Source organism: Citrus clementina, unplaced genomic scaffold (assembly GCF_000493195.1).
Source record: "Citrus clementina cultivar Clemenules unplaced genomic scaffold, Citrus_clementina_v1.0 scaffold_3, whole genome shotgun sequence".
In the NCBI taxonomy this organism is placed as follows: Eukaryota; Viridiplantae; Streptophyta; class Magnoliopsida; order Sapindales; family Rutaceae; genus Citrus; species Citrus x clementina.
The window spans coordinates 3,722,279-3,744,619 of record NW_006262339.1 but is presented as its reverse complement, the minus strand read 5'-3'; the positions used below and the strand labels follow the sequence as shown (position 1 = coordinate 3,744,619).

The 22,341-nt window shown below is 34.3% G+C and overlaps 3 protein-coding genes and 1 pseudogene across 8 annotated transcripts; 2 read left to right on the top strand and 2 right to left on the bottom strand.

Annotated features, from left to right (window-relative positions):
• Window positions 1-105: 105 nt before the first annotated feature.
• Window positions 106-2,328, bottom strand: LOC18048256 (cytochrome P450 71A1). Its single transcript, XM_006439894.2, has 2 exons — window positions 993-2,328; window positions 106-858 (listed from the first exon to the last, which is right to left on the bottom strand). Exons 1-2 carry the CDS (start codon window positions 2,007-2,009, stop codon window positions 247-249), a joined length of 1,629 nt encoding a protein of 542 aa, XP_006439957.1. The 5' UTR covers window positions 2,010-2,328; the 3' UTR covers window positions 106-246.
• A 747-nt stretch (window positions 2,329-3,075) lies between these two features.
• Window positions 3,076-3,734, bottom strand: LOC112100264 (annotated as a pseudogene).
• Window positions 3,735-10,607: 6,873 nt separating this feature from the next.
• On the top strand, window positions 10,608-14,410 carry LOC18047715 (serine/threonine-protein kinase AFC2). Of its 6 annotated transcripts, none has more exons than XM_006439890.2 (12): window positions 10,608-10,896; window positions 11,515-11,710; window positions 11,967-11,993; window positions 12,092-12,245; window positions 12,360-12,408; window positions 12,504-12,618; window positions 12,878-12,969; window positions 13,068-13,224; window positions 13,306-13,370; window positions 13,457-13,554; window positions 13,636-13,738; window positions 13,827-14,410. In XM_006439890.2, the coding sequence occupies exons 1-12, from the start codon at window positions 10,798-10,800 to the stop codon at window positions 13,971-13,973; spliced, it is 1,302 nt and encodes a 433-aa protein (XP_006439953.1). In that variant the 5' UTR covers window positions 10,608-10,797; the 3' UTR covers window positions 13,974-14,410. The 6 variants fall into 6 exon arrangements, with proteins under 6 accessions (XP_006439953.1, XP_006439954.1, XP_024043716.1 ...); XM_006439891.2 differs by having other exon boundaries at window positions 10,608-10,887; window positions 13,827-14,323; XM_024187948.1 differs by lacking the exon at window positions 11,515-11,710 and having other exon boundaries at window positions 10,612-10,896; window positions 13,827-14,323.
• Window positions 14,411-16,023: 1,613 nt separating this feature from the next.
• LOC18047714 (cytochrome P450 71A1) lies at window positions 16,024-18,171 on the top strand. The gene is made up of 2 exons (XM_006439887.2): window positions 16,024-17,259; window positions 17,477-18,171. The coding sequence occupies exons 1-2, from the start codon at window positions 16,291-16,293 to the stop codon at window positions 18,086-18,088; spliced, it is 1,581 nt and encodes a 526-aa protein (XP_006439950.1). The 5' UTR covers window positions 16,024-16,290; the 3' UTR covers window positions 18,089-18,171.
• The last annotated feature ends 4,170 nt before the right edge of the window (window positions 18,172-22,341 follow it).

Here is a 22,341-nt window from a genome sequence, read left to right as displayed (position 1 = left end):
GTAATTTCGAAAACACACACCAAGTTCCAAGAATGATGTCTAAATCTAGCATGTAAATTGTAAGACTCTTTAAAAGCACGCGTTCCATTTTTAAAACTCAAAGCACATTCTAGACAAAAAAGGTTAACGAAGCTCTTATTTATAAATTATTTAGTGAAGAAAAGGGTAGAAACACCTCAAATGGTATAACCATTCACCAAATATTTTAAGATAGATTTTTACAGACATTTCATTATCCCTTTGGCTCTAGAAACGATGAGGAGTCGCAACAACTACAAGCGGGAACTTCCTGTGAATGGTTATACCATTTGATTCATCGACATCCAAGTCCTCCTCTCTTTGTTCATCTGGCAACGCCCAATCAAACTTGTACAATAGGTTTGACAATACAAGCTCAACAATTGCAATAGCAAATGTAGCTCCAGGACACCCCCTTCTACCAGCTCCGAAAGGAATGAAATGAAAATCATTCCCTTTGAAACTTGAACAGTTGTCCAGGAACCTCTCAGGTTTAAATTTCTCTGGTTCTTCCCATGAAGCAGGATCTCTCCCTATTGCCCACGCATTGATAATAACTCTGGATTTGGCAGGAATGTTGTAGCCTCCTACCTGGACATCTTTTGTTGCTTGTCGCGGAAGCAGCAATGGAACTGGAGGGTGTAGTCGTAAAGTCTCCTTTATCACTGCCTTGAGGTAAAACATTTTCTCTATATGATCTTCATTAATGTAAGATTTGCTTCCAGCAATCCGTCTCACCTCTTCCTGCACCTTTTTCATAGTTTTGCTATGCTTTATAAGCTCTGTCAGTGCCCATTCTAGAGCAGTGTAAGTGGTATCCGTTCCACCAGCAAACATGTCCTACAAGAAATTGATTATAACGCATTGATCATAGCATATATAGCGATCTTGTCTTAAGATACTTGTGCGTTTGTATGTAAATAAATAATCTGCCTTTGGAGCTAGTTTGGATTGATTAGGCAAAATGTGCTTACCAGGATAATGGCTTTCATGTTCTCTCTAGCCATGCTAATGCCATTTGTGCCATCATTTTGAATTTCAAGAAGAACATCCAAGAAGTCCTTTTGATCCTCCTTCACGATCACACCACCATTGGTTGCTACATCTTGACGTTGACGAGTCATGTGATGGTCAATAACATAATTCAAAAAACTATCCAAATGTTTGAAAACCCTCTCCACCCTAGCATCCAGACCGGTTAATTTATCTAAAAAGGCCAGCCATGGAATGAAATCCCCAACACAGAACATACCTAACAATTCCCCGAGTTCTTCTAAAAGTTTCTTAAGTTTACCCCCAGCTTCACCTTCACCGCATGTCATACCAAAAGCAGCCCTGCATATTACATTGTTTGTAAGCGAAATTAATATTTCACTTAAATCAATTGGAGACGAACCCGAACAAGATCGCAATGCTACTTTTTCAATCATTTGAATTGTCTCTTCTTCTCTTAAAGACCTAAATGACTGTACCCTTCTTGTGCTAAGAAGCCGCATTACACAAATGCTCCTCATTTGCCTCCAATATTCACCATAAGGGGACCAGGACAAGTCCCTGTAATCATAGAGAAGTTTTCTAGCAATACTGGAATAGGGTCTGTTTGCAAATATTATGTCGTGAGTTTTCATTATCTCACGAGCAAAGTTTGGTGACGAGATCACAAAGGTACGTTCTCTGCCAAGTTGCAGCAGCATAATGGGGCCGTGTAGCCTGGCTAAGGACGTCAGAGAGCGGTGTGGGGTCATTCCTAATTGGTGGAGGTTACCTATTATTGGCAGCTTTGATGGTGAGGGGGGAAGGTTGTTATTGCTTGGATTGGTGAAAAATACCCATTTGATAACAAACATGGCCAGAATAAGGGAAATAAAAAAGGAGGGCAGTAGTAAGAATTCCTGTAGCTGGTAATGGACATGGAATGGGATCGGAATGTTGGTCATTTCTGATTCTTTGATTTTGTGAGTTTTCATAACATTATGAACATCCCTCGTCATGCTTTACACCATTTATAGGCGTTTAACCATTTACTAAGCATTTAAGCTTTTGCCAGATTCATAGAATTGATGGAATCAAACAGATACAGATAGAAGTGATAAGTCTGTATCGTTTATAGAAGCAGATTTAATAGTTTTTTTTTTTTTGGCGTCCCTTCAGTTGGCCTACTACTACTGAAATTTGAGATATGGAAAGCGTTAATTAATTTGAGATATGTAAAATGTTTCGAAAGAAACAGGGTGCTTGCAATCACGCAGACCAATCATTAGAATTCAGAAATGGCCACTAACCAATGCAGTACACAATTCTTCAAAGAAAAAAAAAAATAGTTGTCTCCATTAATTTATGTGCACGTGGTGTAATATTGTTGGAGTTATATGTGAAAGACAATTTCATAATTTTTATATATTAATTATTGTTAATTCAGTAGAACAGTGCCACAGAAATTAACATCAATATTACTAGATTACGAACACAAGACATTACAACTCTTTAACAGTGAACAAATTGCATTTTCCCTTATTTGCACACAACTCCAGCAACTAGCGAGGAGTTGGAACTGACGAAACAAAAATAAACTTTATGTCCTTAATCTTGCATTTTCAAATAAACACATATTTTAGGTAATTTCAAAATTTACCATGATCTCCCATGGATCCGAACTTGGAAGCTTGTTATGGAGCTTTCACAGAGTTGCTACAACTTTGATCCAGCTTCTGAAATTCCCGCTTCCTTTCCTTCAGCTCAAGGTTCAACTTTTCTCCAATAGTTTACTGCACACACGGGAGAGATGAGGGAGAGAGAGAGAGGTGCACTGCACTCATGCCATAGATTTCTTGAACAGTAAACTTCCAATGGGCTGAAATTACTTAAATACAGTGGTTGAGTGCAGGGACTCCTCATGTGTTAGTACAAAATTGCCCATCCTATTATGAGCTAAAATAACACAATTAAGGATTATACTTGTCCATAATATACTAGTGTGTATGGTATGTCAAAATCAGACTCATTAACACAATATTTGATCACTTAATAAATGAGTCTGTCAAAATTGCTCCATAATATTTAACAATAGTCACGTATTAATTCGGTAAAATATAGAAAATAATTAGAATGATTTATGCCGGTCCACATAATGTGAGAAATAAATCTAACAGGAACAGCAACGAGAGGAAATTTTCTATGGACTAATATTCCCGATGCTTCTGGTACCTCCAAATGCTGCCCACTTGCTTCACCGGGCACTGTCCAGTCAAAATGGTACAAAAGACTTGCTAATGCCAGCTCAATTGCGGCAACGGGAAATGTAATTCCAGGATAGCCACTTCGTCCTCCCCAAAAAGGAATTCAAAGTCATGCCCTTTGAAATCTATGGAAGAATTCAAGAACCTCTTGGGTCTAAATTCTTCTGGCTCGTCCCATGAGATACCTACCTATTGCCCAAGCATCGAAAATTAGTCTTGTTTTGGCAAGTATGTCATACCCTTTAACTTTGACATCCTCAGTTGATTCTCGCAGAACAAGTAAGCGGAGTGGCAGGTGTAATCGAAATGATTCCATGATCACTGCTTTCAAGTATTTGCATATTCTCCAGGTCATCCTCGGAGATGTTGGGTTTGCTTCCAATGATTTCTCGCGTCTCATTCAGTGCTTTCTTCATTGCACGTGGGTGCCTTATTAGTTCTGTCATTGTTGTATGTGGCATCAGTCCCAGCTGCAAACATATCCTGTTTCAGAAATATTTAACAAACACGTTACATGGTCTGTATTCTCCGAGTTTTATGTTTTCTGTATACTCAATTGTTCGTTATGTAAGATTATCACGTTAATAATGATGGATAATAATGTTAACTGAAATCAAACAGAGATAAATAGAGGTCAAGATTCAAAGCTGTTATGCTCAGAATGATGGCTTTTATGCTCTCTCCATAGTGCCATGGTGCTGTCATCTTTCTGAATATTAAGCCGAACATCCACAAAATCCTTTTGCTCCTCTGTTTTATCCGTGCCTTGTTTTGTCATCTGATCATATCAAGAATTCTATCTAGAAAGATATCAGTAAACCTTGTCTTACTTATTGCATTCAAACCTGTCACATTATTAAGCCAATCAAGCTACGGAATAAAATCCTGTGCGGTAAAAACACCCAACATTTGACTAAAATCATCCACAAGCTTCTTAAATTTGTGAGCGAAGACAACACTTCACAGGAGAAGAAGATGAACAAGACTCTTTGATTTTGTGGGTCATTGAGTTTATCTCTTCATCTCTAACATATCGAAATGACTGAACCCTTTTCAGATTAAGAAGATGCAGAGCACATATTGTAAGAATAATAACACAGTGAGTTAAAATAAATAAAACCAGTAGGTAATTTAACTAAAGCAACGTAAACAGCAACTGGAAATTATGAATGAACAATTGGAAAAACAGAAGGGAAAAGAAAATCAAAACAGAAAATAAAACCCGAGGCCTGCAACTCAGTTTCCTTAAAATAAATTTATCACCTGCTGAAATGCTTTAGGTCTGTTGGTAACTGCTTCCCAGAATACAACGGGCACGAATTTCCCGTCAAGCACAGACAGGTAAATCTGGTGAACCACAACAGCGGCAAACTCGATCAGAAAACAAGACGAAAGAAGGATGAAAGAAAAATTGCAAGTGCTCTGTGTGCTGGTTTCAGTGTGTTCAAAAACAGAAGAGAATGGTGCCTTTTTATACTCATGTGGGTAGGTAACAACAGCACAAAAATAATTGCGAAGCTGTCATAAAAAATCTGTTGGTAACTGCTTCCCAGAATACAACGGGCACGAATTTCCCGTCAAGCACAGACAGGTAAATCTGGTGAACCACAACAGCGGCAAACTCGATCAGAAAACAAGACGAAAGAAGGATGAAAGAAAAATTGCAAGTGCTCTGTGTGCTGGTTTCAGTGTGTTCAAAAACAGAAGAGAATGGTGCCTTTTTATACTCATGTGGGTAGGTAACAACAGCACAAAAATAATTGCGAAGCTGTCATAAAAAATCTGTTGGCAACTGCTTCCCAGAATACAACGGGCACGAATTTCCCGTCAAGCACAGACAGGTAAATTCGGTGAACCACAACAGCGGCAAACTCGATCAGAAAACAAGACGAAAGAAGGATGAAAGAAAAATTGCAAGTGCTCTATGTGCTGGTTTTAGTGTGTTCAAAAACAGAAGAGAATGGTGCCTTTTTATACTCATGTGGGTAGGTAACAGCAGCACAAAAATAATTGTGAAGCTGTCATAAAAAATTTGAAAGGAAATTAAAAACGTGCCATGCAAGTTTGGATGTTTTTGAGTTGACATTCGCGTACGTAGAACGCACATGTGGAGAGAGCCTCTATCTTAAAATTTCTTATTTATGTATGGTTAAATGTTTATATTTAAACACTAATCCCTTGGCTTCTTTTTTCCATGTGGGATAGGGCTCATTTCCTTTTAAATTTCCAACTTCAATGGTGAACTTTGAGAGATAATTTCTCATTCACCCAAGCACCATTTTGAGAAAATAAAATTATACTTTTGAAGTATTAATGGAATAGAATCCGAACCTCACAAGATTTCTCACTTTCGCTATGTGGGATCTACTCAAAATGTGCCCTCAAAATAGCATATAGATATGCTATTTTTTCAACACATACGCTCCTCATTTGCCTCCAGTAGTCGCCGTAAAGAGGCAAGGACACATTCTTGTAGTCATACAAAAGTCTCGTTGAGATACTCGAGTCGGGTCTATTTGAAATGACGATGTCATGGGTTTTCAAGATCACTTTAGCTGGTTCAGCAGAGGAAACTACAACTGTTGGCACCCTGCCTAAGTGCAGAAGCATGACAGGGCCCCCCAGTGTTGAGCCATGGCATAGAGAGAGCGATGCGGGAGAAAGCCTAGTTGATGGAGATTGACTATGATTGGAAGCTTTGATAGTGAAGGTGGTACGATTTTGTTGCCTTGTTTTGAAGGTGGAGAAAAGCAATTTGTTAACAAAGATGATCAAAACAAGTGAGTGAAGAGGAAATGGATGAATTAAGATCGATTTTAGCTGCAAATTCTTCCATATTTCTTAATTCTTATGTCACAAGGTGGTGGTTTCATTTTCAGAGTACTTATTGTGGGTGTCATTTTTTAAGGTGGTAAAATTCAAAATAAATATAATAAATAAAATAATTTATATTTTGAAATTAAATATTTAAATTTTTTTAGCTAGTTAGACATATTTTACAATTAATATTATATTGAAATTTATTATAAAATTTAAAATTAATTTAAAGAATCGGACTATTGGCAATTTATAACTTTAAGAGGACAATTTCTAATGACACCCTGCTCCAAAAGTCAAAAATCTTCAGTGTCTCGCGGCCGAACCAGACCCAACACCTTGCTCGGCCTTTATGGCTTCTCGCCGCAGTTGAACACTCACCAAACCACCATGCCACAGCCGTCTACCCATCAGCCCATCCAAACCACCGCCACATGCTCTAACCCGAAAACTATTCCACACTCTAACCCACCGCCGCCATCTAAAAAACACCACCATGCAGCCGTCACACCAATAGCCCCCACAAAACCGGACTAATATGCACGTTCCCCATCAAGTCGACCATACACCAAGCCGAGCCACCACCATTGCTGCCACGTCACAACCCATACAATTCCAATAACCCACAAGCCATGCACATGGCTGCCACTACACCGAATCATGCCAATAATCCTCAAAACAAAATTAAAGATTTGGCTGGGGAGTGATACTGAAGCTCCATTACCATCGATGGCAGAAACTCAGGGTCCCAAAAAAAAAAAACTTTGGCTGCGAAAAAGAGGAAACAAAAAAAAATGTTGAAATGGCTTTTGTGCGTCTAAGGTGCTGTAATTTTTTACGCTAAAGATAAGCTTTTGTTATGAAACGTACTCTTATAACATACATTATTACGTAGCAGTCGATAAAAATTTGAACGTCTGTAAAAATAATATAATTTTATTATTTTTTTATTTTTATAACCGTTGAATTTTTATTAAATGACTACTAACATATATAATTATCTAACGTAATAATCTCCCTAAAGATATATACCTTATTACCTTTAGATCTAATTAACAGTATATATTAATTTTTTAATAAAAAAATGTAATTCTTTTTAAAAATAATAAGATTAATTAACAAATCGTTAAACAAGTGATTTTAAATTTAAAAATAAAAATAAAAAGAGAAATGAAAAAATATAATATCTCAAGTTCTTTTGTTTGAAATTGAATTCTTGTCAAGTATTGCTTATTCCATTACATTTTGGTATTGATTTAAACCATATGATTGGTGTTGATTTATTATTTTATGAAGTATGGTAGACGCTAGAACTGCGGCTCAAGAAATTGTTTGATACCATCTCATCCATTCATGAAGAAATGCTTTAATTTTTAATAAAATTAATGATTTAATTTGATTAAAAATTAATTGTAGCTGGAAGGATAAGAAATTTACCAGCAACTTATGAATTACATGATATCTTTTAATTAATTATCTATTATATTGAATGAATGACTAAGATTAAAATATTTAAATCTAAACGTCTATAATGATCCCACTTAGTGCTATAAAAATACATACAACATCATAGAAAAATCGTAAAAAAAAAAAAAAGTTGAAAAATGAGATTTAAAGGAATAAGTTTTGAATGCGGATATTTTTGTTAATTTTGAAAGTGTTAAAATATTTTAATAGACTTAATTAGAAAGGGGGTTTTAACTTTGAGGCATTCACAAAGTGGCACTAGTCCCACTCTTTTTTTTTTAAAAATATTGGGGTCTTTTTATACAGTCAAATAAAGTGTGGAGTGTAATAAATATTCTTTTTCTCTTTTCTCTTCAGACCCATAGATATGTTGTAGTATGTAGACCAACCAAACTAAAGATATATATATATTTTTTTTTTCCAAAAAAACGAGTCTGCTGCCTTTTCTTTTCTTTTGTTCTTGCTTTTCCGCAATTAGCTCTTAGTTTTCAGCTGCAACAACAAATTTCTTCTCTCATTTAGCTAAACTAATTTATCTTTAATAAGGCAGTAACCCCCTGCTCCTGCTGCAACATCCCCTTTGTTGTCATTTGATCAATATTCATGTCCGGGTATCATCAGCGCGGTCCTATTCTTAGAATCATAGGATGTAGATTGTAAATTAACTTCTTTTGAAATATAATCCAGGACTGGTTACGAATTTCATCCTAATGGCTTTTCTTTTAAATACAAGTAGAACACCTCTTCGGCTCTTCATCAGCTTTCATCAGGTATCCGACCAAATAGAAAATTTTAGACAGGTAATTATAAATTATTATTGATCTTATTGTTACTCTAGTGCAAATTTTTTAATTACCTAAAATGCTTTTTCAAAATTAAAATAAAATATATCCTTAATTTTTTGCAAAATCTTTTTTTGTCGACCCTTATTTGCTTTGAGCGGTGGGGTTGATATATAATATTTGTAGAAGATCGAGAAGGCGGACAAATCGCATTTGACAAAATTGACAAAGATCAATATCTTAGTGGTTTGATCAATTCAAAGTAGTCTTATGCATTGATGAGGCTACGTTGAAAAGGATTATAATAACCGAAGCGTTTTGTCATTTGTCATGTTACGCAAATTGGACTATGCCCATGTTTGTTTTGTCATTTGTCATGCTAGAGCCAAAAACAGAAAAAAAAAAAAAAAAAAACCGATAAAACTCTAAGCTAGAGAACAGTTAGTAAGGCCTATCAAATGGTGGTCAGAGCACTCACGACTTTTTTTTATTTTGCAATCAGATGCTGGTTTTTAATACATAGAGAATAGCTTATCGTTTCAATACATTGAGAAAGATAGACATTGTGAGTTGTGACACTGGAGATGGAGTGAAGCATGGAAGTTCGTGCAGGCATAGAGGTTGGAGAGTTGGAGCCGCGCCAGTCAGCAACACTGCTTGTGTTTGCTTCGTTATAGAAAGAAATTTAGGTAGCATTTATTTTTTGGATTGGAGTGAGAATATTCAGGAGTGGGAATTCTAGAATTCAGAGTGTGGAGTGGGAGTAAGAGTAGGTTGTTTACTTACACTGGAATGGAAGCATGAAATGGAGATCAAAATTTAATTTATGTGTTTACTTTGTCTTGGATTGGGAGTAAATAGTTTCAAATTATAATTTTATCCTTATTTAAAGAATTATAGTTTTTAATTACAAAGTTAATAAAAAAAATATTTAATGAATAAACATTTATTTTATTATATTTGTAAATTTATAATAATTATTAATATTCTTAATTATGAACATCACAATTTTTTATTAATTCTAATTTTAATTATATAAATTAAAAATTGTTGATAAGGGCAATATAAATGAAATATTTTTACTATTAACATAGTATGAAATTAATATTTTCTTAGAATAAACTATTTATTAGTATTAATTATTAATATTAAATAAATATAATACTATTATTTTTAAATAAATATAATAATATTATATTTTCAAATAAAGATGGTATATAGAGAATTAATAATATTACTAACCCAATTATTATTTAGTTAAATATAATAATATTATCTAAATATTTATTAAATATAATTATAGTAAATTTAATAAAAAGAAGGATAAATATAAAATGAAACATTATTTTATTTTATATAATTATATTAAATTTATTATTTATTAATATATTATTATTTAGTACAAAATTAATATTTTCTTAGAATAAACTATTTATTATTATTATTATTAATATTAAATAAATATAGTACTATTATTTTTAAAACTAATATAATAATATTATATTATTAAATAAAGATAGCATATAGTAATTTTTATTAATATAATAATATTATTTTTAAGTAATTTTAACTTATAATCAATACAAATTATTATTTAGTTAAATATAATATTATTTATTTTATTAAATATTAAATTAAATTAAATTTAAAAAAAAAAAGATAGAAAAGGGAGAGATGGAAGTGGATTCTTAATTCTTCTCCAATTTATTGAAGTAAACACTGAAGTATGAGGAATACACGCTCCTCACTCCCACTTTAAAAAATAAATACAGCCTTAGGGTTCATTTAGATTTTAGGTGTTTGTATTTATATTTTTCGTCTTTTTACTTATTAAAAATTCAGGCACGGATCCAATTTCGAGTTTATTCTCAATAACTTACCTGGGCTTATGCTCGAAAAAATCTGGCTTAAGTCTTTAATTTGCCAACCCTACTAGTGATTGTGCCATGATCTGCCTCTTCATCATGAGGTACTGGACCGGGGTCTGAACAAGTTTTTAACGCTTAACCTGGAGGCTGGAGCCACGGTACGAAAGGGGTATCTTTAGCCCAAAAAATTTTACATGGTGTCGAACTGTCGATGTTGAGTGGAGCCAACCAACCTTTATTCTCACGGCGCGTGTGGCACGTGCCAAAAAATGGAGAAACTTTTTCTTATCACCGAAAGCTAACTTAACCACGATAAAACCTAACCTAAGCCCGAACCTTACCATGGTTAATTCCAAACCGATTCCTTCCATTCCAAAGCATTGATTAGACAAAATCCGAGTCGAACCCACGGCTACAAACAAGACACGCGTACGGCTTGATCTCCCGTAAACCGCCCCCGCCTATCGAGTTGGTAGGTTAAAAGTAGGATTAGTTCCCCTATTCGCTGCACAAAACAAAGAAAATTCTTATCTTCGTTATTTTATTCGTTCGTTTCAATCGCATCAAGATCTCGATCTCTCTCTTATTTCCTCGCCGTGAGCTGCGATCATGGAGATGGAGCGCGTGACGGAGTTTCCTTTTTCGAATCTGGATCGGCGTCCTCGTAAGCGAGCGCGTTTGGGCTGGGACGTGCCTCAGGTACCGAAGGTATCATCAGATTTCGTCTCTGTTTGCGATTTTTATTTTTCCTGAATTTGCGTATGGATCTGGTATATTTCTCTGATTTTTTTTTAATTTTTAGTATTTTATATGATCTTAGTTTTAATTAGAAGCTTATTCCTATTTTGTTTGGATCTGAATTATTTCGTAGCATCTCCCCCCTTCTCTTGGGTGTTTAGGATAGATCATGGATAGCTTTTATAAGAATCTTAGAATTTTTTTTTATTTCTTTCTTGGAGAATTAGGATCGATGGACTATTTAGCAGTATCGAATCAAAATAGTTATGCAAAAATATCTTGGTCGAATTTTTTGTTGATTTGTTCAAATCATTGCTAGAGATGTTAATGCCTTGAAAACATATATAATTAATTCCACAAATGATCAGCCTGCGATACTGGAAGTTTTTTGCATAACTTGAAATATATTTTGTGTTTTTAATCTGTTGTATTTAATTCATCGATCTATATTTCGCTATGACGTTTTTTTTTTTGGTTATACCTGCCAATGACTGCGTGGATTGTATGATGTACCAAGGGGATGGAGTTATAGGGAGGAAATTTGATATATGTTTTAAGTGGTACAAATGAATGAATGGCTGTGTGTAGGCTCAGGTAGGATTATTTTGTGGACAAGAGGTTGGGAATGTAACAAGCTTTGCACCTCCAAGAGCTCCCTCAGACCATGTCACTAGTTCTTCTCTATTTGTAAAGGGAGTGGCTCGAAATGGTTCTCCCCCATGGCGTGAGGATGACAAAGATGGCCATTATATGTTTGCGCTTGGAGAAAATTTAACTTCTCGCTGTAATTACACTTTTACCATTATCTGCCTCAATCAATAATATTAGTTTGTCCTTAATGAGAGAGTAATTACTTTATTTGGGTTAATAATGTTATACTTCTTTTGGTGAACCTAATTTTCTATCCATGAGAATGAGAGGTTCTTCTGGTATTTTAATGGTAGATATGTATATTTTACTAACCATGGCACTCAGAAATAGAGTTCTGATGTGTAACATGTTCAATCTGATTACTTACATTGTCTTTTCTGCATTTGCAGATAAGATTCACAGCAAAATGGGTGAAGGTACATTTATTGAACAGACCTCAAATCCTTTGTTAACAATGGTTTCTCTGTTCACTTTCTGATGTTATGCATCTTATTCTTGATCATTTCTTTTACAGGAACCTTCGGTCAGGTTTTGGAATGCTGGGATCGTGAGAGGAAAGAAATGGTAGCCATTAAAATTGTTCGTGGGATCAAGAAATATCGTGAGGCTGCTATGATAGAAATTGAAGTACTTCAACAACTTGCAAAACATGATAAAGGTGGCAACCGGTGAGTGCTAACAGTTGGTTTAATTTATTTCCTGCTTTACTGACATCGCTGGATATGGAATAACAAGTTTCCCTAAAATTATGTGCGATGGTTGAATGGGTTTATTCCTTGCAGTTGTGTGCAAATACGGAACTGGTTTGACTATCGTAACCATATCTGTATTGTAAGTATATGATTGTTTTGTGATGAATTAATTTCCCCAATTTACACATAATTTGGGGGTTAAGACTTCTGGATGGATTCAAATGGTTTCAACAGGTGTTTGAGAAGCTTGGATCTAGCTTATACGATTTTCTACGGAAAAACAATTATCGCTCATTTCCCATTGATCTTGTCCGTGAGATTGCCAGACAACTGTTGGAATGTATAGCATGTGTGTAGTAATTACTTAAAGCTAGTTTCTTTCAATTAATCATGTGTTTCCTTTTTTCTATTGCTGGTGTCAATTAGCTATGGTCAATGAAATGAATGGGTTTTCTTGTTTTATACCTGTTCAACCGTTATATGCAGAAATAGTTTTTACCTTGGTTGGAGTTTTTAAAAATTGCACTATTGCACTAAGCAAACCTGTCTGTTAACCTGGTGCTGTTTCGACTGTTTCCTAATGACATTAATTTTATGAATGTTTGCAGTTATGCATGATCTGTGTATGATACATACTGACTTAAAGCCTGAGAACGTTCTACTTGTTTCTTCCGAGTATATTAAGGTTCCTGACTACAAGGTATTATTATGGTTTTCTTTACTTATTTTCGCTAGTATACTCTTTCACGTTCCGAGTTTTTGACATTGTTCTTTTTCTAAATGTACTTGAATTTGCAGAGTTCTTTGCACACACCAAAAGATTCTTCCTACTTTAAAAGAATGCCAAAGTCAAGTGCTATTAAGGTGATTGATTTTGGCAGCACAACTTATGAGCGCCCAGATCAGAACTACATTGTATCCACCCGACATTATCGTGCGCCGGAGGTTATCCTTGGTAAATATGTTCTCTACCTATTTCTTGTTGTACCACAGAATTGTTATTGATCTGCTGACTGACTATGATCTTTATTTCTAGGACTTGGGTGGACTTACCCATGTGATATATGGAGTGTTGGTTGTATCTTAGTGGAGTTATGCACGGTACGTGTATTCTTTATTTGGAATCTGTTTTTTGTTTTTTCTTTATGCATTGTGAGTTTTATGGAGTTTTTGTAATCCTCTCACAGGGTGAGGCATTATTCCAAACTCATGAGAACTTGGAACACCTTGCGATGATGGAACGGGTGCTTGGTCCCTTGCCTCAACATATGCTGAAGAGAGTAGAGTGAGTGATCTTCTCCAAAGTTTTTTAAGTGCTCACTGATCTCAACCCACTGATAGTATTTATCGCCGTGAATTTTCTCAGCCGACATGCAGAGAAGTATGTTAGAAGGGGTAGGTTGGACTGGCCAGAAGGTGCAGCCTCTAGGGAAAGTATTAAATCTGTGATGAAGCTACCTCGTCTTCAGGTTCCTTTTTTCATATGGTTCTTTTGTGGAATTTAAGGGTTATTGTCTTGCTTTTAGGTGTACTGACTGCATTGCCTCATTTTGCCAGAACCTAATAATGCAGCACGTTGACCATTCAGCTGGTGATCTTACACATTTATTGCAAGGACTGCTTAGGTATGATCCTACGGACAGGCTAACTGCGCGTGAAGCTCTTAGGCATCCCTTTTTTACAAGAGATCATCTTAGGAGATAGGTACCCATATACTTGTTACACAATTCTCCGGTTGCAATATGCGGTGGTTAGAAGCCAAGTATCACAGTTGTGGGATCTGGGTTGTTCTATTTTGTTGTGCTGTTGCATGTTCTTACTTATCTAACCCAAATCTGAGGCACTGTGAATATTTGACATTAAGAAATGGAATTTGTGGGGGAAAAAGGGTGGAGGATTTTCCTCTTCACCCAACAAAAGACCTAGGTATGTGTTGTACATGGTGGAGTTAGTTTCTTGGCATGATTTTGCCTACAAATGTGACTAACCAAAGTGTAAAATATTGGATCTTTTGTATCTGCAGAAATTATTTTCATATGCAGAAATGATTTCTTCTTGTTTGAGGGTTTTGATTTTTCCTATTTTCAGCAAAAAGGTTACCTTGATTAGTATATATGGCATTGATGCACTCTTCCTAGGCAGCATGAGTTGTGCATTTTCTCGATTTGTGAATTGCTAGAGCACTAAGAGCACGAACTTAGAATACGGTATAATGTCTGTTTACTGAGGTGTGATGCCTGTGAGGAAGTTCCGGTTCATGAGAGGCGAAATTTAGTATTTTTAACAGGAAGTGCGCATAATCTATTTGAGCCGTGCATGCGATACTACTATTACAACGAATAGGCCTTATCAATTAGTGCAATGTTGGTTGTTCACTTTGAAGTTCCTACATTCGAAACTTGAAAAATGGTGTAGCTGTAGACACAACAAACAAATGTTCAACAATATAACTTGCATGATGGAAGGGCCAAGCAAAGTGGGCTGGAGTGGTGAGGATTAACAAAAGTTAATAGAAGATTGACCATCGGACCAGATTCTTCTGTACATGGGATATGGCATTCCATAAATATCGTAGTCAAAACTAGTTGGGAGTTCAAAACCTGAAAAAGAAAATTTGGAATAACTGTCGAAACAAAAAAACAAAAATTATATATGTCTATACGATCACAACTTCCATGAAAGAAGTTGATGGAAAAAAAAAAAGTTTACGGTGAGTGGTATAATTTTCATTTAAAAAAATAAACAAAATGCTGCAAAAGATGGTTACAATCTCTCACATGTTTTGAAAATTAGAACGAAAAAATTGAGAAACTATTAAAGATGATTTTAGAAGAAAACAGAAAAGCCGGTCTCGCTGCATTAATTTATTTCAATTATGTCTCACTGATTCATTTCAATAAATGAACTCAAAACTCTCTTTTTTTTTTGTTTATTAAGAAAATGACATCAAATTCGCTTTTATTATAAAAACAAATATAATTTTAAAAACATCTTTTCCTTCTCAGTTACTATTTTTAAACACCATTACACCATTTTAGAAAAATATAATAAACGAATCCTTATTTCCCTCCTCCTCCAGAACGGCCGAAAGGGAGTCCTAAAGAGTTGACACGCAAAAGGCAAAACATCTATCCATCGGCCGGACAGCATCTTTGATTTAGAGTTAAAGACAAAGGTCATTAATAAATCGATGTTGACAACTAATAAACGAACGTTAATAGCAAACAAAGTTGTTAGGAGATCAATTGTAACTAATTAAAAAATGTCATTATCAAAAAAATTATACTTGTTTTTTATGGAATAAATTTGTACTTTAAACGTGTTGACGGCTACGAAAAATATAATAATGCAATTCGGTGATGGAGTGATGATAGTATATTAATTAAAACAAAGATAAATTTTAGATTACCCACTCAAATAATCTTTAAAATATATCTAAATAATTTTAATTTACTCCTACTTTATAAAGAAGATAAAAGTATCTTTTTCAATCATTTCTATTTTTTTTTTAATGTTTTAAACAGAGATAATGGTAAATTGACGTTTACAATAACTTAATAGTATTTTTAAAATTTTTATTTCAATAGGCGGTAATCCAAAATTTACCCTTAAAATAAAATTAATTCAGGAAAAAGGTAAGAAATATACTATCTATTATTAGAAATAGTTATTATTCATGCCTCGACAGAGATTGAATGCCCACGTAATGGGTACTGTATATCTCACTTTGGAAATCGCTTTCTAAAATTCAACTTCTTTGTTTTTTTTTTAACGCGGAAAAATAAAAGGGGAAAAGAAGAAGAAGAAGAAGAAGAAGAAGGAAGATAAACGGTATTGGCTTTCTGAGATTTAGAGGGAAATTGAGGACAAAACGAGGGGATTTGTTTGCTCAAATCAAGTTTAGGTTTTGGCCGGGTGTGTTTGACTCGGCGCAAATTCTGACCTCAATCGGTAACTTTGAAGGTATAAGAAGAATTGAAGCCTTGTGCGCTTTGTCCGCATAGGAAATCTCGAACTTGAAATGGCTCTGCCATCAATCTTAAAGCAATTACAGCCTTTTCTAGACATATCACAATTAGAAATGTTCCTCTCTCTTCCAGTTCTACTTCCAATCCTCCTGTTTATACTTGTACAGTTGCTCAAGCTCACCAGAGCCAGGGGTAACTTAAACTTACCTCCATCCCCACCAAAATTACCCATAATTGGTAACCTTCACCAGGTCCTGCAAAATCTCCCACATCGCTCTTTCAAAGCTCTTTCGGAACGTTATGGCCCTTTAATGTACGTTTACTTCGGCAACACTCCATCTCTTGTGGTTTCATCAGCTGAGTTGGCTAGCCAAGTGATGAAGACCCATGACATCGCTTTCTCTAACCGGCCCAAAACCATAGCTGCCCACATCCTCCTTTACGAATGCAAAGATCTCGGGAACGTTAATTACGGCGAGTACTGGAGACAACTTCGGAAGATTTGTGTTCTTGAACTCCTGAGTTCCAAAAGAGTGCAATCAGCTCAACATGTTAGAGTTGAGGAAGTTTCGTGTTTGATTAATAAAATTCGTCGTTCGTGTCTCAACGGTGGGGCTATTAATTTATCCGAAATGCTACTGGCTGTTTCCAATAATATAGCATCCCGGTGCGTGTTTGGTAGGAAGGTTGAAGAAGAAGAAGGAGAAGGGGGAGGAAATGGGGGTAGCAAGTTTGGGGAGTTAACAAGAAGGCAGATGATGCTCATGACAAGCTTTTGTTTTGGAGATCTTTATCCATCTTTGAAATGGATTGATGTTCTTACAGGTTTCATTGGTCGCTTACACGAAACTGCGGCAGCTTTGGGCGATTTGCTTGATCAGGTTATTGAAGAGCACAGGGTATCACTAACTGATAATGATCAGTCCGATAAAAAAGATTTCGTCCACATACTCCTCCAGCTTCAAGAAAATGGCAATCTTGCCATTGAGCTCTCTCAGGACACTATTAAAGCAATCCTCATGGTCTCTTCCTAGTCTCTTTTTACACATGTTGGTGAATTTGGATTCAGTACAAATGTAATCTGTGCAAACCTTTTAAAGATTAGTGATTTAAAAACACATGTATTCTTTAATGATAACTAACAATCACAACCTTGTAAAAGCTGATCACAAAACACAGATCAGCACTTACGTGGTACTAACCATGGCTAATCAAAGTTTTCATGTTTTACATTGTCAGGACATGTTTGTGGGAGGAACTGATACCACTGCGACAGCATTAGAATGGGTGATGGCAGAACTATTGAAAGATCCAAGGATTATGAAGAGAGCCCAGGAAGAGGTTAGAGGTGTGTTGAAAGGGAAATTAAACATAGATATGAAGGATATCGATAAGATGGACTACATTAAGTGTGTCATCAAAGAGACACTGAGATTGCACGCACCAGTTCCTCTTTTGGTTCCTCGAGAGACAGCAGAGAGTGTCGAATTGAATGGTTATGATATTCCTGCAAAAACTAGAGTATTTGTAAACGGATGGGCAATTCAAAGGGACCCCAAAGTATGGGACAGACCAGAAGAGTTCTTGCCAGAGAGGTTTGAGAATAACCCGACCGATTACAGAGGTCAAGATTTCCAATTCATCCCGTTTGGTGCTGGGAGAAGAGGTTGCCCTGGTATGTCTTTTGCCATTGCTTCAGTTGAGTACGTGGTCGCTAACCTTTTATACTGGTTTGACTGGAAATTGCCCTTTGGCGTAGTTTTGGACATGACTGAAGCTAGTGGGGTAACCCTCCAGAGGAAATCACCTCTTCATGTTGTACCAACTTTATATTCCCCTGTACCTGTATAGAAAGTATTCATGCTCATGCTGTTATCATTACTCTCCTTTTCTAATATACTCATAAGTTTCCATTATATGTGTATTTAAACTGAGCTGCACGATCAGTCATTTGATATGATTTTTTTTTTTGTGTTCTTGGATTTCTTCCCGACTCTCGAGGGCCAAGGTATTACGTTCCTGGTCTAACCATTCATTGTTTGATCTTTCTAAATAAATTCCATTCTCGAGGGCCAAGGTATCACCGCTAGGAGTATGTTTTTTTTAATAATATTATTTCAAAAAAGAGAGTTGGACAAAGTCTTAATCAAAATTTTAATTCATAGTCTCTTTTAAAATATAAATTCTTGGGCGATCAATCACATAAAATTGTTTAAAAAATTAATCAGCCAAACTTTTGAGTAAATATTGTATAAATCCATTAGAAGTATTCAAAGTGTTAGGACTATGCTGATTGAGTACTAATGTCGAATGATGTAGTGAGCCATATGTAGCATGGTCTCTCACCTATTCTGTTTCAAATTTATAAGAAATTTGAGATTCAAAAAGATCAGGTGACTAAAGAAATCGATGAAATGTGAGCACATGCTTTGAAGAAGAAGACAATGGAAGCAAGCGACTAACTCAGTGCGAGCCAGAATTGTTGTCAACTAGAGGAGTATATAGGGAGGCTAAATAGCAAATTACCGTTTCTACTAAGAATTCACAATTAAGGGATAAAATTCGGCCATTGAATTGCAATATCAGAAGAGTGATGATACAGCCACAAACTCTTGTACAAATTTATTTTGTACAAACTAATGTGGCATTAATTTATTGGTTGAATGAAAATATAAAATAATAAAAATAAATCATGTGGGCCAAGAGATATTTAATTCAACTAATTTTATCATGCCACATCAATTTGTACTACATAAGTTTGTACAAAAGTTTGTGACTATATCATTACTCATATCAGAATATTTGTAACTTTAATATTCAAGAAAAAAGATTGAAATTGAATGCTAAATAGCCCAGATTAAGCTAAGTGGTGTAATTATGTAATTACAGTGTTAGGCCGTTTCTACATATTTTGACACGCGCACCATTTATCTGGAATTTCTCCGACTTCAGGGAGGTATATGATGTTTAGCTTTTTTTTTCTTGGGTGGTGATATTTCCATCTCCTAATTTTTTCTGATTACACCCCCATAAAATCTTTGAAAACATGTTATTCAGTAAATAAACCCCAATTAATATAATTATTACCAATACCATTCTCCGCACTTCCTTCCACAAAGCACAGACCATCCGAGCCAATTTTTTTTCCCCTTTTTCTTTCTTAATAAGCAAAATATCCAGTGAGCAGTAAACGTACTTTATCTTTGATCATCACATCATAGCTTACAGTCGAAGGGCGAGTGGGAAGCAGAAAAGTAATGAAAGCAATTAACAAATGCTTGCAATAATGCATTTCTTGCTTGGTAGTCAAGGAGGTTTCAATGGCATCAAAGTAGACATACATAAACTACTCTGCCAATATTGCCATGACTAATTTGATGTAAAAGAGAAACTTGTTCCAAGTCAGATGACATTGCAGCAGCCTAATGCACATATAGTAGTTTCTAAATAAAAACATACCTTTTGAATTTTTTTCAATATAGCGAGAACATGTATAATAAATAATACTAATAATAATAGGCTATGACTAGCTTTGAGCTACTTTAAGGTAGAGTACGAATAACAACCATACACGCAAAGTAATAAATAGTAAAAAAAATTATTATAACTTTGATCGTGTGGTTATAAAAAAGTATTATACCTTAAAGCGGTTTCAACATAATCACTAATCAGGCTCAGAATAATAATATTGGTAGTTAATAGAACTTAAAGTTTATCTTGCCCCAAAAAAACAATTTTATTCGTCAGTACGGACGAAAGTATGAAACCTAACGCCAATGTATATAAACAAAAGTTAAGACTTTAGGGATGAAATCGTAATTACAAAATAAAAATAATTCAGTGCTGTTAAAAAAAGAAAAAAAGAAAAAGAAAAAGAAAGAGTGAGGTTGATGATATTCTTTCCGTCTTTCTATTCTGTTTTGTAAAATTTAACGGAAATGTTGCAATCAACGGCACTTAAGAAATGTCTTGGACGGCAAAGCAACTTTTGGAACTTTTCTTTTCTTTCTTTCTTATTATTATTTTTTTTTAAAAAAACCTATCTTTCGGTATGTTAACCTATAGTAACAGACAAAGTTTATTAGCACATCCAATGTTGAAATTTTAAATCTGATTATTTTGTTATATGACTGACATGATATTTCAAAGATATTAGACCATACAACACCAATCAAGTTCAAGAAGAGAATAAAAAATTTAATTCTAAATTTTTTTAGAATTTAATCATAATGAATTTGAAGACATTAATAATGACGAAAATTATTCATTAGCCATGTGGATAATAAGTAAATAATAGTAATCCCCTAATTAAGACTTGATAATGGTAAAGCTAGCATTATTAAGAAAGATAATAATAATTGGGAGATTTCACAGTACTTGGAAAGGACACGTACTTAGTAAATAATAATATGTGCTTAGAAATGACACGTACTTTTTCTAGCATTGCTAATAGGAGATTTCACAGTACTGATGAATGAATAACATATTATGTGCATATTATTTATGATACAAACATTGAATCTTAACATATCATTACACCAAGAAAAATATATTTTACATTATTGTTAATAATTCCTTAATTGGGTTTGTTGACACTTTCTTTTTTTATCTTTGAGGTGGAGGTTTTCAGTATTCCCTATGTGATTATGGGAGTTATTTTATTTATTTATTTATTTTTGTGTTATGTTTTGTTAGGCTTTAATTGTGAATTTTTATGGGGCTTATACACATATTTATATTTTACACATTCTCAAAAAAAAAAAAAAAAAACAACATAACACATAAGAATTTTTATTTTTGAAAATTATGTAAAGTATAAGTGCATTTATAATCCCACAAAAAATCCACAGTACGAGCACAAGCAATGCGCACAATGAAGCCAACATGAAGTTCATAGTTAAAACATAAGAATTAAATTCAGTCATATTTATTTGGGAAGAGTTGAACCTTCTATCTTAAAGTTAAGAACAAGAAATGACGATCAAATCAATAAAATATGTTGATAACTCGTTATACACCGGAACCTAGGCCCTTTCGAAATCAAAATATCATTACTTACGAATATATTCTAACCCCTGGTTTTATATTATCTGACCCCAATTAGAGGGCTGGCCTAAACTACTAGGCACATCTATGTGGAAAAAATCATACGCATAGTAACACAATTGACACACACGATTTATTGCAAAAACAATTGTACATAAAACATGTAAAACTTCCATATACTCATATTGTTGGGATTAGAGAAATTTATTCTTATAAAGAGGTTACAACTCAATAGATGTATAGGACAAAAATTATTGTTTTTACTTAATTATCTCCAATGCAAGTGATATAAAGGTAAATTATGTCATGTATTAATAAATTAATAAGTGAGTCAAATTCAATGTATAGATATTGATAAATTAATTAGTAAATGAGTCAAATTCAATGAATAGATATTAATACAAAAAGATATATAATTTCAAAAAAAACTAATACAAAAAGTTTCATGCTAGGAAGCTACAAACATACTTGAGAAGCTAAAAATGTTTTGATTTCAACAAGAAAATGCTTATATTGATCAATTAATAAATATCTGCAAGTTGAAAGATGTGGTTACAACTTTAAAGAACAAATCATTGTCACAAGCAACTTTAGAAAGATATTTTGTTCTATCTTAATTATTTAATGTAACATGTCATATATTTTTGAAATATTATTACTATGTGGAGGTAAGTTTATTAAGACGGGACCTATAAAAAACATAACTTATTACAATGTGGAGTTTATTCTTAATTATAATTAGTCCCAAGTTGGGACCACAATTTTTTATTATTATGAAGAAGTTATTCTTATATAGAGTATTTCTATTTGGAGGTTCTACTGTATATGCAGTATCCCCCTTTTATTAGCAGCCTCATTCAATTATGATATCCTTAATTTCCAAAAAAGCTAATCGCTTCTCTTCCCTAGTTGTAAATTCATTTGTCCTACTAAAATTTTTTAGATTTATTTTTTTAACTGTTCCACTATTTTTATTTCTTTGTTTTCTGTTTAATTTATTATTAAGAGTAAGATTTATTATGGGTGTGTTTGGGATTGAGGTTGAGCAATTATAACTT

What these genes read in the sequence shown, in the direction of transcription:
- LOC18047715 (XM_006439890.2), top strand. Translation starts at nt 10,798, where the DNA reads ATGGAGATGGAGCGCGTGACGGAGTTTCCTTTTTCGAATCTGGATCGG. An exon ending in ACGTGCCTCAGGTACCGAAG is followed by an intron (nt 10,897 to 11,514) that starts GTATCATCAGAT and finishes GGCTGTGTGTAG; the next exon opens with GCTCAGGTAGGATTATTTTG. An exon ending in AGAAAATTTAACTTCTCGCT is followed by an intron (nt 11,711 to 11,966) that starts GTAATTACACTT and finishes CTGCATTTGCAG; the next exon opens with ATAAGATTCACAGCAAAATG.
- LOC18048256 (XM_006439894.2), bottom strand. Translation starts at nt 2,009, where the DNA reads ATGACGAGGGATGTTCATAATGTTATGAAAACTCACAAAATCAAAGAA. An exon ending in ACATGAAAGCCATTATCCTG is followed by an intron (nt 859 to 992) that starts GTAAGCACATTT and finishes AATTTCTTGTAG; the next exon opens with GACATGTTTGCTGGTGGAAC.
- LOC18047714 (XM_006439887.2), top strand. Translation starts at nt 16,291, where the DNA reads ATGGCTCTGCCATCAATCTTAAAGCAATTACAGCCTTTTCTAGACATA. An exon ending in CTATTAAAGCAATCCTCATG is followed by an intron (nt 17,260 to 17,476) that starts GTCTCTTCCTAG and finishes TTACATTGTCAG; the next exon opens with GACATGTTTGTGGGAGGAAC.